The sequence below is a fragment of the Oreochromis aureus genome, linkage group 22 (genome assembly GCF_013358895.1).
Source record: "Oreochromis aureus strain Israel breed Guangdong linkage group 22, ZZ_aureus, whole genome shotgun sequence".
Lineage (NCBI taxonomy): Eukaryota > Metazoa > Chordata > Actinopteri > Cichliformes > Cichlidae > Oreochromis > Oreochromis aureus.
This window is the reverse complement of record NC_052962.1, coordinates 16,377,071-16,394,026: the sequence shown is the minus strand read 5'-3', so window position 1 is coordinate 16,394,026 and position 16,956 is coordinate 16,377,071. Positions and strand designations below refer to the sequence as shown.

The 16,956-nt window shown below is 40.7% G+C and overlaps 1 protein-coding gene across 3 annotated transcripts in view; it reads right to left on the bottom strand.

Annotated features, from left to right (window-relative positions):
• Window positions 1-539: 539 nt before the first annotated feature.
• calcr (calcitonin receptor) overlaps window positions 540-16,956 on the bottom strand; it is a 59,453-nt gene continuing 43,036 nt past the window's right edge. For all 3 annotated transcript variants that reach the window (XM_039606051.1, XM_039606052.1, XM_039606050.1), the window contains 6 exons: window positions 11,452-11,605; window positions 9,303-9,363; window positions 9,066-9,132; window positions 8,722-8,940; window positions 7,856-7,897; window positions 540-1,779 (listed from right to left, as the gene is read on the bottom strand). In XM_039606051.1, coding sequence (XP_039461985.1) covers window positions 1,558-1,779; window positions 7,856-7,897; window positions 8,722-8,940; window positions 9,066-9,132; window positions 9,303-9,363; window positions 11,452-11,605 — 765 coding nt within the window. In that variant the 3' untranslated portion in view covers window positions 540-1,557. The remainder of the gene's footprint in view (window positions 1,780-7,855; window positions 7,898-8,721; window positions 8,941-9,065; window positions 9,133-9,302; window positions 9,364-11,451; window positions 11,606-16,956) is intronic.

Here is a 16,956-nt window from a genome sequence, read left to right as displayed (position 1 = left end):
TTCCATTTTGACAATGTAAGCAAAGAGAAGTTGCTGCTAAGGAGGCAAAAACAAATCACAGTAATGTGAGCAGCCAGAGGATTTAATAGCCATTGGCTACATGCTCTAGAAATATAAATGTTTTGCTCTGGTGGAACTGAAATGTCTCTTATTGGACATGCAGTTTAAAAAATGATCAGATTTGAAGGACCTTGCACAGATAAATGCAAGACACAGCATTTACTCAGGTTTCAACAAACCCTTAACCAAGCCTAATAAAGAAAAGGCAGAGGAGTAATAGGAACGTGTTTAGGACCACTGATGGATGAGTTTAAACATCATGTTTGTGCAAGACCGTGACAAAGACGCGAACATGCATTTAAGACATCGGTAGGTTTAGTGTGTGCATACAGTTTGGATTTGATCTTAAGCGAGCCTTTCTCTTTTCTCGGATAAAAGCAGGTGACAGATTAGAGACATCATGAGCTCAGAAAGGATGGCCGAGGATAAATTAGAATCATTGGCAGAGCTGACTGAATCATAACTCAGAACACAGTGGATCAACTCCGGTGGCTCTTCAGCCTCAACAGAACGGTTTTATTTTTAGTTTTGAAGTACTTCGTGTGTGTGCATTTTTGCGTCACAGCCCTGTGAGCTTCAGCATCGGCACAAATACAGCAACTGCATAACAACAAAGCAGTCAGGAATGCAGCATCACGGGACATTTACTGAGCACGTACTAGGGAATCGGCAAGAATAAAACATTGATAGAAAGTGTGGGCGGGGGGGAAAACAAAAATCTTTTTAAAACATTTAAAACACTTTTTTTAAATGAAACATGGTGAACATACATTATGTACACAATTCCAGAGGTTGGAGCGCAGAGGGTCTTCTGAAAGTTGACCTCTTTCATGGCACATTTGATCAGGTCTATGAGGTTTGCTGACGTTTGCGTGTGTGTTTGCGTCCGTGTCTTTTGCTTTATGGCACCTGTGCTTAGCTGGACATAGCCCCCCCGCGGTCGTGACCACCAAACAGTACCCTTTGGTATAGGTGAGGTTAGGAATGATTGGTTCGTCTACTTCGCTTCGATAGTCATCATCAACACCATCGCAGTCATTATTCACCTCTACATCGTCGCTGTCACCTTCAGCACCGTCAGGAAAAGAAAGAAAACTTTGCTACCCTCTCTGCCCCCACAGTCACAGTTATTTCCACACTAGTGCAAGCCTCCATCACTGCGAGCGTGCACACGCAGTTTAGCAGCTTTAGGAAGTCGACACATGTCAAAAGCAGCTCTCCTTACGTCACAAGTTCTCAACATCAAAGTTCTGAAAAAGCAGCTGCAACAGCAATGTAAAGTAAAGTGTCAGCCTTGTAGCTAATCCACGTCAATGAGCTTTTTGTTTTCAGGCCTCTATCATCCTCCTGAGCTGAGCAAACCGGCATTAGCCTCGGAGATTTAATCGCTGAGATATGGCAGGTGAACTGAATTCATTTTCTTCTTTTTGCTGTACATTTACTTTGTTGCTCGTCCTCGGCTTTTTCCACCGCTACACATTTTATCCTCGGCGTTACTCAAGCGTACGTGTCTCCCGACTTTAGCGCCACCAGCTCAGAGTCCTCCGTGTGGCGCCCGTTCAAGTGTTCGGTGTTACAGTCGTGATGGTACATAAAGGCGGGTACCTCGGTGATGGAGGTGGCTGTGTAGGACGTGGAGCGCATCGAGCAGTGGTCCTTTCGTCTCTGACCCCACTGGGTCTTATACTGCATCCACTGTCTCTTCACAGCTGCCTGCACCTGGGTGTCACACAAGCACATAAAAAAGGTGGTTTAGTGTCTCATATGTAGATACATGCAGCCTTAATAATAATAATTTACATCTAATTTAATTATTTGACTTCACTGCAAGCTTTGTTTTTGTGTTTTGAGTCGGAGAAGTTTGTGACAACACTGATCCAACTGGCAATGATCTTAACTGATGTGCGTGTTATTACTGCAGCACATGTGGGCCACTCAAATTTCAATCACATTAGCAGATGACAGCTATAAAATGTAAATAGCCGTTTTTGGGGGGGAGGGGGTGGCCAGGTTGTGCATGTGGCCAGATCATCTCACTATAAAAAGAGATAAATACACAAGGTTTATCTTTCTAGTACTGGGCAGGAACCCCATTTCCTTCAGAACTGCCTTAATTTGTCGTGTCATACAGTCAACAAGGGGCTGGGAACATTGCTCTGAGCTTTTTTGATGAGTGAGTGAACTTATTGTCATGTTCAAGATACCAGTTTGTGATTAACTGACTTTTGTGACATGGTACATTATCCTGTACAACCATCAGAAGATGGGGTACGCTGCAGACATGGTCAGCAACACTACTCAGATAGGCGGTGGCATTTAAACAGTGCTCAGCTGGTAGTAAGGGGGCCTAGCAGCCTGAACTATTGATACAAAGCATGATCAATGCCTCTTTGTTGTTTACACCAAAGTCTGAGCTTACCATCCAAATATTGCAGCAAAAATCGAGACTCAGCCAACGTGTTTCCAAGTTTTTTTGTCTGTTGTCCAATTTTGGTGATCTTGCACAAATTGTAGCATCGGTTTCTTCTTCCTATCTGACAGGAGCATGGTCTAGCTAAGACATCTTGCATGGTCTACTTTGGTCATTCAATCACATCTACCTCAAGTATCAGCATTTTGTGCTTTCAGAGATGCTCTTATGCATACCTTGGTTGTAACTCTGACCAATCTCCTCTAATCTGACATCAACAAGGCATGTGTTCACCGGGTATTTCCTCATTTCAGGCCCATTCTCTATAAACCTAGAGATGGTTTGTAGGAAACTCCCAGTAGAAAAGCAGTGATGATGCACTGACAATGATGCCACATTAAAAGTCACTTAAATTACGTTTTTCCCCATTCAGATGCTCAGTTTAAACTTTGGTAGGTTGTCTTGACCGTGTCTAAATACTGATTAGATATATGCAGCAACGAGCAGCTGAACGGGTGTACATAATGAAGTGATCTATAACAATGTTATAAATAAATTTTCCCCCACACATTTCACCTACTAAATCTAACAACAGTTAAATGGCATCTTTCCATCGATGCCATTCAAAGGTATGAAAACATGACCATGATTATCCCAAAGGGTACATGCAATTTTTTCTTTCTGGCATCCTGACTAAAAAACAAAGCGCACAGCTTCTTTCTCTTCAGGCTTTGCACAAATTAAATGATCAGAATATGACTCTAGTGATTATATAAGCAACAAATCTTCCAGCACTCTTTGAGTGTCAGAGGGGGGAACTCAATAGGCATGTTGACAACCATTGTTATCTTGCTGCAACCATTTGACGCATTAAACACATTAATTTACTGTGAACCAAATCCATTTGTGTCGTCACGAAATCCATTACTACCCTCGTGACTTATAGCACGTAACCCTTCATAATCCTCCTATTTAAGCCTTAATGCGATCATTAGTCACAGCGTTACATGCAGAAACTTCAATCAATCTCGCCCTAGTCCAAAATTCAGCAGTGATTTTCCCTGTCAGTTTGCTTGAGAATCATGTGTGTGTGTGTGCATAAAAAATACAACTGATATGTCTTAGAAACTATGAGGTCATTGAAATAACCAGGAAATATGGAACTATTTTTTTGTCAATAGAGTCTTCCTGCGAGTTTCTTTACAATAACAATAACAAATAATTCAAACTTTTCAGCCAGCAGCCCTGCAGACTGGCCGCCGGCGCTGCATCTGAACAAACAACAGCAACTCTTCGTGGAAACCAATATTAGCATCACACTACATGCATGCTAAGTTGTCTACAGCATATGGTAGAAATCTTTATAAGTTCTTCCCAAAACACAAACTACACGGGACTAACGGTGCAAAGGTAATCATTTTATTCAGTCATGTCTTAATACCACTGTAATTACTGTGGGTACATTAACACAGAATGATCTAATGATATAAATTATGCCACTAATTGTCATTCTGAGACAAATGAGCATCTGAGTCTTACAGCTTCATGCTGAACGTCGTGCTTGGTGTCACAAATACAGTTTGAAAGCTGTTTGTCTCACTGACCTAACCTCACAATGGGGCTATTGAACAAACAAGGCAGGTCTTTGTAGTTTGGCCTTGAAATCAAAAAAAAGAATTGAACTCAGCCCAGGAAACCCGTGTCCTGATTAAGAGAGCATGAATTGGCCATTATGCCGGTGAAGCAAACAAACCATTGCATTCCCTTGTGACAGTTCGTGTGTTCACCCTTTACACGTATTCCCTACGCATTGTTTGTGTTCGACAAATTGTTTGCATCCTTTACGGTGACGAGACTGCTTTCTGTCTGCTCATGTACGAGTTAATAAGTGACATATTTTCCAAGCTGGATGCATAAAACAGAGTTTGACAGTGGGTTGCTAGGTCCTCTTTGCCAAACACCTCATGCTAAGTGCTCTAACACTTAGCGTGGACATTGTGCTGTGGAATGCGTGCGGTTGGCGTAGGGCTGCGTGAGTCACAAAAACACCACGATGAGCTTTTGTTTTAATGTTTCCAGTGTTTTGAAGTGCCACAATTCTGTGAAACCTTAAGATTCTTACCTAGTTTGTGTGATATGTGTGAGTTAGGATGATGTTAGCAGATGTACCGTCAAAATAAAATCTGATGCTGGAGTCATTTCCTGTATGCTAGCTGTCCTCAGTTCTGACACCCAGAAGTGTCGGTACTGGGGGGGGGGGGGATCAAGCCTGGTCTATTTTTATGTTTGCAGAGGCGAGATCCCTGGCATGTCTCTGTGCCTGGTGTAGCCAGTTTCACTGATTATTGTGGAAGCTTATACTACAGCCACTCTGCAAACACATTATTCCACTTCCTGACCTCCAAAACGTCCAAGTTGCTTTCACTGTATGTTTTGGCTCATTGTTCACGTGTGCTGTGCTTCTGCTGAAACACAAACCAATAAATTGGATTTGATTTAATCTGAGCAGAAATTAAAATGTTACACTCCAGAGTTCTGCTTCTGTCTTTTCTCAACTCACAAATAATGAAAACACCAGTGACTGAGTGAACATGTTCACAGCACGTGTTTGCCTTGTCACAGTAGAGAAAGCACAGGTGGACTTCAACATGACTCATGTCCATTAGGTGCCGCAGTAAGCCTTAAGAATGGAACGGCACAGACAAAAGCAGGGAATTCCCTAAGTGGGATGTATTTTTCCTACTGTGACAAATGAAAACATATGCAGTGAAAAAGCATACAAGCTGATGCCATCACATTTCCCCCACATTGTTTTACAGGTGATGGTATACTGTATGCTTTGGATCATGTGCAGGTCCAAGTATTTTCCATGCATTTCTTTCCTCCCATTCTCCTGCCAGAGGTTAGTGTTATTCTCATCTCTCCAAAGAATCCTTTTTTAAAATTGCTCTGGTTTCTAAAAGTGTTTTGGCAAAGTCTAATCAGGCTGTTCTATACCTGGAAAGTTGCCTGACTCCTGGAAAGTGTTGGGAAATTATTATTTTTCTTTATCATGGAAAGGATCCTACGATCATCCACCACTGTCTTCCAGAGATTTTTTTTGTTGCTAACAAAACCATCAAGCACTCCTTGCTCGGCCAACAGCAACAGCTTCCAAATATAAGAAGTGTACATATAACAGATCCACAGTGTTTTTTTGCCTTCTCAGTCTTGTTGCTTGTTATACAAACTCAAGCGACTCTGGAAAAGCACCTTTCTCTGGGACACCAAAGCCTCTGGTGGCTAAAATTGTCATCGTAAAAATCAGATTTTGTTGGAGATGAAAACAATTATTTTAAGAAATATCAAGATCCTAAATTCCCATAGGCTGGTATTTATTATTATTATTTTCCATTTATCCTTATCAGGGTCGCGGGGGAGTGCTGGAGCCTATCCCAGCTACCATAGGGCGAGAAACAGGGTATACTGTGGACAGATCGCCAGTCAACCATTCGCTCTCACATCCACACCTATGGGTAAATTAGAATCACCAATTAACCTGACCCCACTAATTGCATGTCTGTGTACTGTGGGTGGAGTATTTTTTTCATTTTCATTTTTCATTGGAGAAGAAGAAGAAGAAGAATTGTTAGAAAAAATTCTTAGTGCTTCTGCACACAGACATCATTTGCTTTGCATACTGAAGGACTGCATGAGGGCAGAGCCTGCACAGCAAATGATTGCTCTTAATGACAGCCCTCACAGTATGGGACCGTACAGTAGGTTCTGGCTAGAAATAGGACCCTGGCCAAAACTATTTTCATGTTGTGAAGTGATAAGCGCAGGAGACCGATCCATACAGATTTATTTCACTTGGCTTTAATGTTTTCCGTAGTTTGTGCATCTCTGCAGTATTTTCCACTATTGCAACAAAACACCTTATAAAAAAAACATCAATATTTGTTTGGGGAACACAATTTACAGCATAAATATTTCTTAATTAAACTCCTTAATTAAATATTACAGATAATAGCAATTAAATAGTTGTTTAATTGCTTGATGCCTACGCGCCATTCACACACCGGTGTGGACTAGCAAAATGCCTGAAATGTGTCCTCTAATGTTGCAACCCTTATGGAGACTTGAGCTTGAAAGCATCTTTCACACATTGAGTCTGGAGAGCTGTGAGGTCTTCACAGCATTATTAACCTGAGGTCTGCGTTTAATGCAACTCCAACTCATCGGTTTGGTGAAGCATTTGAATCAAGTTAAGGATGCTGCCGTCAGACAGCTGCAGACAGGCTTAGAAAGGCTGACAGGAGAACGAAGAAAGAAGAGTCAATATTCAGCTGAGCTTGGAAACCACACAGTCATTTATAAAGTGTGTCTTACTCCTCACCTGACATGACCCTTCTGCTTTTACTGTTGTAGCACCAGACTGGTCTCAGAAGAGGAAAAAGCGGAGGAATGTTTTATAACCTGCTACATTTGGAATTTGGAGAGATCTCTGTGAAGCTACAGCTATTTTACCCAAGTACTCAAGGCCAAAACCAAAACTATGAGTCCGTGTTTGGTATTCATGGGTCACTTCTCGATACAGATGGAAGAGATCTGACCTGAAGACAAATTTTGAAAATGTTTTACCTGATGCAGTCTGATGTCTCATGCATAATGTCATAAGGGATGAGCGGTTTTATTGCACAATCACTGAAAAGCTCCCAGAGTAACATGTGCAGGTTGACCTTTCCAAAAGGCCAATTGCTCAATCAAAACTACGCTATTATGATGTCAAACATGGCACAGGGGTACAATATTTTTAAAGGAACTCTCAGATATTTGGGGGATTATTCACTTTCTTGCCAGAAGTAAACCGCTATGATTGATACCACACTTAAATAAAAATATGATACTCATAATCAGGCATGTTAGCTTAGCTACACGTAGCGACTGCAAAGTCTAAGACAAGCTTCGTCCTGGGGCTAATTTCCCTTTGTTTCCACTAAACCTAATTTATTAATTACTTGCAGATTAAAGTGAACCAATTGTGTCAGACACACAGCGGGTTGCAACCACAGCAGCCCCACCACCTCCTATTCAAAACTTCTTTTTGGAAGGACTAGCATATAAGAAGAAAACTGGCTCAGAGAGAGGGAAGAAGGGAGCTAACGCAGCTTGTTTCAGACACTGGGAAACCCAGAGAGCTGTAAAATGGGCGAGTATAAAATAAATAAAAATGATTTTGAACTGTAAATCTTGCAACGCTACTCTAGTAGGATCCCAAAATAGAAATATGGAATTGGAAATGACCACAGTAAGCTCCCCTTACTGCCTTCTTGCACCTAGCAACAAATGACAGGTGAGCAGCGCTAATGTTAGCTAATGTGCTAACTAAATGACAGCCCTTACCTCCCCATTGAAGAAGCAGAATATGGTTGATACCAGCAAACCCTGAAACAAAGATGGAAAAAGTAGATAATCATTTCTTTTATAGTAGATTCAGTTTGTTTTTTTTACATCTAAAGAAAATCACAACAGAAGTAGTCTCAGACAGTGTAGCCATCTGCTGAACCGTTGGAGGAAAGAATTGCTTAGACACATGATTTTTTTTTTTACAGGGTGTGACTTTATAGAAGTGAGAGAGGAAAGCAACTTTTAAAGAGAAAATACAAAGAAAGATTGGGGCAACAACAGAATTATCTAATGGGCCTTAAATATTTCATGGATTGTTTAACTCTTTCCCCCATGGATGCCTACCAAGGTCAACCCTCATTTCTTTTTCCTCAACTGAGCGGCTTCTGTCGTATTTCATGCCCGCCTCCTTCAAATGTCGTCTTTATGGGGGAAGGAGTAAATTAGGAACCTACTGAAAAATAAAACAAAGCTAAGGTTGAACCCAAATGGTTTTTTTAAGGGAGTCACATGAATAGATAATAACAACCACAGGGTAGAGAATGATGTTTTTAAGGGTGTAAAAGTTCAGTCATGCAAAATTAAAAATCAGCATCCTGAGCCTGGGGAGCCCAAGGGTACGGACAAATCTGGGTTATACACTGTCTCAGTTTTGCACTAAGGTTTTCGTCTAAAGTAAAGCTCATGCTAAGTATATTTATTGCAGTAATTTAATTGCTTTTTTCAAGGTTATTATGATTTAAGCCCGAGGTGCAAAACGCCTGAATCCCCAGGGCAGTGAAGCTGCACTAGCCTCCTTTTTCAAGTCACTGTTGGATTACTCTGAACTGAGCTCCTGTGTGTTTGCTGCAGCTTGTGCCTACCTGGTAATGCATGAGTATGTGCATTATGTACTCGTAGACTTCACCAGCCAGCCGGTTCTCCGGCCTCCAGGGAATGATGACAAACTGTATTCCCAGCAGGGGAACCAGGATCAGGGTGGCTCTCACTGCCTTCATGTACATGTTGGACTCTGCCCGGTGCGTATCTCGCAGCTTGGTAACCAAAACTCTGATAATATTTAGCAGGAAAAAGAGATTGACCTACAGAAAAAGAAAAAAAAATCATGAATTAAACTCTAAATAAATATAAAAATATAAAGACTGATCATGTAAAATGAGTTTTTTCGTGCTTTTTCTGTGCGGAAACAGTGGATTAGCAGACTTACAAGAAGTGCTGCCACTATAGGGCCGTGGATGGCGTAGAGCAGATGGGTCTCCACACTCATCCAACAGCTACAGAAGGAAAAACATATCAGTCAGTGCTGTCAGCCTCCCAAAATACACATGCGCGCACACACATATGAAAACACGCGCGCCTGCACGCTCTCACTCTACCGCACACAGCCCAGCGCAAATGTAAACATCTTCTGTTTATTTGCCGAGGTTTCTGGAACATTACTCACTTGTCGTCAAAATACTTTTTCCTTGCCACGGCGTGGATGGATACAGGCACTAGAGGAAAACCTTGGAGAGGAAAAGATGGGAGCCATATGAGGTCTTGAGTGAGTTTTGTGAAATTGCATTTGTCATTAACGCAACTGTGAAAGCGTGGTTTAGCTTTGTTTGCTGGTCTAATGAAACTTTCCTTGGAAAGCTGGGTCCTCCTTATTTCTGCAGTCTCCTGCGACGGCTTTATTGTTGCACCGCTAACAACAACGACAACACTACCACACGGTTAATTTTCTGTTACTTTCCCCTCTAATTTGACATTGTGTGGGTAAACACCCACTAGACGCTGGGCACAGATTTTTCACTTTTCTTCTGGATATAAACACAAAAATCCATGTAGGGTCCATTTTCAATGAGGCCCTGCAGTGTGCTGGCCACAGATGGATCTGACAAGCTGGCCTCCCTCCATCCACACACACACACACACACACACACACACACACACACACACACACACACACACAGTAAAGACTCTCCTCAAGGTTATCCCAACATTTTTAATGATGATCATCCATTCAGTTCCATTGCCCGCTTTTTTCTTCTTTTTTTGACAGACTGTGTTATTCCCGTTTTGAGCCGTGTGGAAAACAAGACAGGAGCAGCGCTAAGCGACAGGAGGGCCAATAAAGCTGTCAGCATGTCCACAATGAAATACAGACAAGGATCAGGTATGGGCCTATATTACTACCTTTATCCAAGACCATGATTTCTTGCTTTCACATTCAGATATTACAATGCAAACGCTGCCCTCTGATCAAACAGACGACTGCTCGCGAGCATATTTGCTCTGCGCTTGCTCAGATCTACAATATACTGCTGCTTGCACAGATTTCAGTGATCCAGTCTAATCCACCTCCTTGCATGAAAGGTGCTTGTTTGTTTATCAAACCTCTGGTTCCCAGTCACTACCTCTGCTCACTTTGTAAATTTAATAAAGTGATAGCCAGCTTAAGGGAAAAATCAATCAGCCAGCCTGCGAGTCACTCCATTGTTTTTTTCATTTGTCACTAGCAGTCTTGCTCATCTAATGAAAAGTTTGATTTAGTACATACAATAACGGACCGGTTTAATGTCAGACAATATTTTCACGGACCAGGCTTTAACGTGTCGCGGATAAATACAACAAAATAAAATGATACGACCAAGACAAAATCTGTGGTATTTTGTAATAATAAACGCAAATTCACTGTGTAATTGTGTAACTTTATTAGCAGCGTCCTCCTGAAATGCGCCAACAACATTGAGAGTCACATCCTCCTTTCTGCCCCTTAACGCTCTGGTCGCTATGGTAACGTGTAAATATTTCTTTCAAAATAAGACACACAACTACAAAGACCCAGGGAAACCGAGGTAACGATAAAAACCCTGAAAACCTTAAATTTCACACCCGAGCCTCAACTCTTGCGGCCCGGAACCGGTCCATGACCCGGGGGTTGGGGACCGCTGTTCTAAAACATATGGTGCATGCATGTATATAAAATCGTGACTGTACAAAAGGAAGGCACAAATTTCTAAGTTATGAAAGGGAGAGGGAGAAAATATCTGTTCCTAAAGGACTCTCACAGAATTAAAGCACATGTACTCATAAATGGGGGAAAGGACAATGTCATTGGTCAACACCATATCTAAGACTTGAAAGGACAGTAGATGTAAGTAGGAAATGTGGGAACAAAGAGCTGGGGAACGGCATACGGCGAACTGTCTCCTTTGTGGAATCCCCACCACCACCGCCACCGCAGGGTTATCAGCTCATACATAAAGATGCATGAGCAGGGCTGGAGGTCCAAGAGCAAGTGAACAGAAGCAACTCGGGTGCAAGGATGGAAATGTTTGCAAGCATTAGAGTTCAGAAGACTATTAAACTGAGTGCAGACGTTTAAGGGAGAGCATTGTCTGAACAGGAAAAGTACAAATGATGCTCTCAAACTGAATGACCGCACTCGTGTTATTAAAATAACCTCAGTCACAAGAAAATTGTTAGATTGTACCCAATCTTGTTGAATTGCTTCTCTGGGTTTTTTCAATCTGCGAGAATACGTTTTTACAGACACACTATAGCAAAGAAACAAAACAACAAAACGGGCCATGGTACAAATGACTCACCCCAGCCCAGGAGGTAGTACCAGTGCAGGTGCTGCTCCTCTGCAAACACCGCCACCACGATGAGCGTGTGCAGGTAGATGCCTTCACAGAGCATCCAGAAGTAATTACAGCCCAACATGTACATGTGAAAGAACTGCAACACCTTACAGCCAACCTGCAGGGAGAACAAAATCAAACATATTAACCTTTTTTCTGCTTTGCAGTCTTGTTTTTTTTAAAATAAGATGATCCAGTTGAAACAGTCGTGACATCATCTCAGCAGGAGACATAAAAAAGATTTAATGGGATGTTTCAGCACTCGTGGCACAAAATCATTAGCCAGTATTATTCTTTTTCATACTGAGAGGATGTTTATTCATTTACCCCCTTTGGTGGTGGGTTAAGCTGGGAATCGTGATTTCTCTTTGTATTTGGAGCCCTCTTTGATTGTTCTCGTCTCACAAAGCAGTGGGATCAAAGCCCCGCTCTGCATTAGTGTTTTATAAAGAGCCGTGCAATTTTCTATTTATGCATCCACCATAAAGCGACATCGTGTCTCGTTATTTTTTCAGTTCCTTTCATTGAGACGTTATGATAAGAGATGATGACTTGATGACACATTCTTGTTATGTCAGTTTAAAAAAGAAACAAAACAGTCGATTAATGCCATAATTATCAAGAGTATCTGGTGCAGTGCCATCAGTTATAATTCCTCTAATAAATGCCAGACAGGCACCAATAAACCTGCCTGTGTTCAGAATCTACTAAAAAAAGAAAAGAAAAAAATCTCACAAACTTTTCTCCTAAAATAAGTTAACTTCCACAACATTTGTCATTACCGAATCTCAGGAGATTCGTTAAGGAAGCATGTTTTTGGACATGTTTTGATGGGAATCTCTGCCAGTGACATCAGCTTTCATGGCTTTTCCCCACTCATCCAAACACAGATTGCTTCTTCTTCCCTTGCGCCCAAGTTTGGATTATGTGGTTCTAGCAAAAGCCAAAATGGCACCAATTGTACATTCATCCAGAGGGTAATGGGTAATTTCACAAATTGCAACAACCAATGCAATATATTAGTGCTGCTCTACAGTCTAAGATACTATTTTGAAAAACTACTGAGCATCTACTCATTTTCTTCCACTTATCCTATTCTGGGCTGCGTGGGGGTGAGAGTGGGGGTCCTATAAAAATCTATGGGGAAAAACAGCTTTCTGCCTTGAACTCTATAAATACTTTCTTCATGATTTTATGGGTTCAGTCACTCATTTCATATGGCATAAAAATGTATTTTTTGTAAGTCTTCACATTCATGCTTCTTAAAGCAGGATTATCAGCGGTATGCTCCCTGACTAACAGCTTGTGATTGACAAGTCGTTAGCCAATGAGCGAACAGTTTTACAGTCAGACCCACCGCTCCTCGTCACATCTGTTTTTTTGAAACCAAGATGTAAAAATGTATTAATACAGTGCTTTTAACAACAAGAAACTAGTCACAAAGTGCTTTACAGAGACACCAAAAACAAGCTCCAAATGATAACACAAGAACCAAGAAAAACAGGAAAGAACACAAAAACAGATGAGTTTTAAACTGTTTTTTTAAAGGATGCCACAAAGTCAAGGATGCGAAGAGAGGGTGGTGAGCTGTTCCACAGTTTTGGTGCTGTAATGTTGGGAATGCACAGTATCCCCACTTGTTTCCAGACGGATACGTGGAATCACAAGAAGACCTCCAACTGCAGGCCTAAGGATCCAGCTTGGAGAATTGGGGTGAAGTACACTGACGATAATTGAGGGCTTCACCTCATAAAGAACCAAGATTTTAAACTGATACCTAAACCTGACTGGAAAGGAGAATAGCATTTTCTCACAAAGCCCCTTGAACATGGAATAATTAACAGATGGACCCAAGTTTAAACAGGCCTCTATCTGTCGGTGAATTTAAAAACACGATAATGAATGCAGTGAAGGAGACCTGTGGATGCTGCTTTTAAAAATCCAGTTAAAATGTTAATGTTGTATATTATGGATATTCTTATACTGTGTATTGTTTGTGTCTCTTGTAAAACAGACTGTGTTCTCAGTGGGACATCATGGTATAAGATAAGAGATAAGAGATAAGATAAAACTTTATTAATCCCTCGGGTGGGTTCCTCTGGGAAATTCAGTAATAAAGGTAATAATAATAAGAATAATAATTAATAAGAGCGAGTTAAAAACTTTGTGTTTTTCACAGCTTGGAGCGAATTAATATTTCCTTTAGACAACAAGAAAATAGAGAATTACAATAGTAATGAAGCTGGCAACAGCAAAAACACTCATCTCGAGGCTTAAAGCAGGATACCACCGTATCTATGTCCACCTCTTATACTGTCCATGACTTAAATATGTATGTGCAATCTCTAACTGCAAACAAACAGGGATGATTACAGATTTTTAATAAAAAGTTGTTTTTCACTGTGTAATAATTACAGTTTCAGATCGTTTCAAATTAAGCAGCCAGGCAAGTAATAGGTGTCTCACGGGGATCATTATTAGGCCCTTTCAGTTTTTACATGAATAATATTTGCAATAGTTGTATTCATTACACTGTATATACTGTATTGCTCTTATTCAGACAGAATAGCATTATTAACACTAAGCAATTGAGAAATATTAACAAATATCCTGCTGAAAACTGGGCTCTAAAAATAAAAAATATAATTAAGTTCCCACAACAACAAACACCATACAAGCCTCTGTGCTATCTGCACACGATTGCTCCGCTCTTCAGGCCACTTGCTGAAGCGTCTGTTGCTCATTACCGCTATCACACTCACCTCTGCAAATTATATTAAAAGGTTGGTTGGTTATCACTGGCATCAGCAAAGCTGTGTTTTCATTATGCTCTCATATCCTGAAATCCCTGAAAGATTTGTATGGAAAAACCTAGACAGAGGAATTCCTTCCTAGGAATATATATTTATTTTAATATTCACATTGGGGTTTCTGGTTTGTAGTCCTGTGGTGAAAGAGCATGTGTGCAGCCGCAGTATAATTCAGAGATGCTGGCATTGCTATTAACTGCTCTCTGAGGTCCTCTTAGCTCAAAACACACAACAGTTGTTCACTTTGAAACTCTTCGCCATATTTTTTCTCCCTTCCTTTCATACGTTTCCCTTTCCACTTGAGGAATCTTCACTATAACAGACAGCCGCTGCTGTCAGTATCTGCGAGTTAAGGCGCATAGTTTTCACTAATTCAGGTCTGCAGCTAACCAAGGTTTGTCTTAAGTTACTAACAATGTTCTGGTTAACAAATCAAGCTGCTATAGATCATGTACATGTTTGTCATGTTTTCAGCCTCCTCCTTGGTTTGACATAAGCTTTGGGGATTCACTCCCACATAATGCTGGCAGGCCAAACCAGACTCTATTACCACTCCAGAGAGACAACAAAGAGCTTGTTTTCTCCTCGAGAGCAAATCTCTGCTGCAATCCACCGTTCCTAAATCACCAGCACTGAAAACATGCTCATAAGTTTCACTCTGGCATCAGTAAATTTCAGAAATGTTTCCTCACAGACGCGCACGGATCCCAACCAGAGGCGCTTGTGCGCTCTCTGTCTGCTCCCCCCTCGAGAACCAAGGCCACGGTAACTAATTTTATTTTGACATGCTGCAGCAAGTTAGCACAACTTGACCGTACTACATCAGAAAGTAACAGATTCAACACAAACCTTTTGACAAATGATGACAAGGGGGAGATTTGAAGGGGGGCCACCGCACAAATGCACGTTTCCTCACGTTGATTATGACGGCTGTCATTTCTGTCTGCATCTTGGATACGTTTAGCTCAGTCTGAGCCAGACAGATTCACTGAACGGGGGGAAAAGCAGGACTTAGAAACAAACTGAAACCCAGCTGAAGCCTCTGCTGCGTCCTTGATGTTTCCAGTGCTTTGTCAGGCAAGCGATACTCCAGCTGAAAGCAGGATATGGCTGATGCGATTGTGCGCAATGCGAGCCAAACTCTACAATCCTATCTGCTGGGTTTTGGGGTTTTTTTGCTGGATGGCACTTTGATCATCTAAAGTTCTTTTTTTTATTATTTAGCTCTGTTTTAAACATATTACACATTGCAAGGAGGGACGTTTATTTTTACAATCTTTTGTACGTTTTTTAAACAATATGTTGTCAGTATTTATTGACTTGGAGGGACTGAATGCGTTTGATTTTATGTGGACTCGCAGTAAAACAAAAAATATGATCCTTTTCTGGAGTTAGTGAATCTCTGCAATAACAGCTTTTAAGAAGCAGCAAGCAGCAGCTTAACAAGCGTTTGTTATTTTGATTTCCACAAGTAACATACAAATTTATGCTCAGTCCAGATATCAAGGCATTCCCACAAGACAGATTTATTACCTCTACCTAAGATGACCTCGGAATTTCAAACAATTCACAAAAGGCAAAAAGTTAAATGGAATAAAAAGAGAATCTAAGGCGCTTGGAAAGAAAAGCAACTAGATTTCTTCTTGAAGACATTTCACCTCTCATCTGAGAAGCCTCTTCAGTTCTTCAGAACTGGAGAAGTGAAACGTCTTCAAGAAACTTAAAGAAGTCCAGTCACATTTCTTTCCAAAATATTTTGGATTACCACGACCTGGATCACTGAGAACCTACTATATATTATATATATATATATAACCATCCATCCATCCATTCGCTTCCGCTCATCCTCTTCAGGGTCGCGGGGGGCGCTGGAGCCTATCCCAGCTGTCATAGGGCGAGAGGCGGGGTACACCCTGGACAGGTCACCAGTCTGTCACAGGGCCAACACACAGGGACAGACAACCATATACCATATAGTAGCTTATATATATATATATATAACCTACTATATTTTTTTTTCACTGTTTTATATTTTTTTATTTGTATTTCTGGTTTTATTGTGAAGCACTTCATGATTTTTATCTGTGAAATGTGCTATATAAGTAAATTTTACTTACTTACTTACTAAGCAGACTGGATCTCACTTTGCATGTCCTGCACATCAACTACAATTAAAATAAAAAATGCTACTACAGTGTTTACATTTTTATTTGGCTTTGCATAAATTGAATGAAACAATAGATTATTATGAATGAATGAATTATAATTATATACATTATTGTAATTGTAAACTAATTACTTAATAATTAATAATTCAGAATATGTTATAAATTAAATACAAATACATACATTTGCATATTTTGTAACCAACTTGTCCCCCCTGCATGGTGGGTTTTTTTTCCTTTTCCTAACAAGCACTAGTGTCTTATACTTCAGGTTTGTCAGTGGGTCAGTCAGCCATGTGATCTTGGTTATATGGACAATGAAAAACATGGAAAACAAAAATCTAATAATGCTATATAAAGTATTCAAAAGTAATTTTTGATTATAGCTAAAGACTTATTATTATTATCTTAACACTCTAAACTAAAGACAGTGCAGTCAATGTTAAACCTAGCAGGAGGAGCCTAGCACTGGCACTGTGAGGATTTGAGTGTGC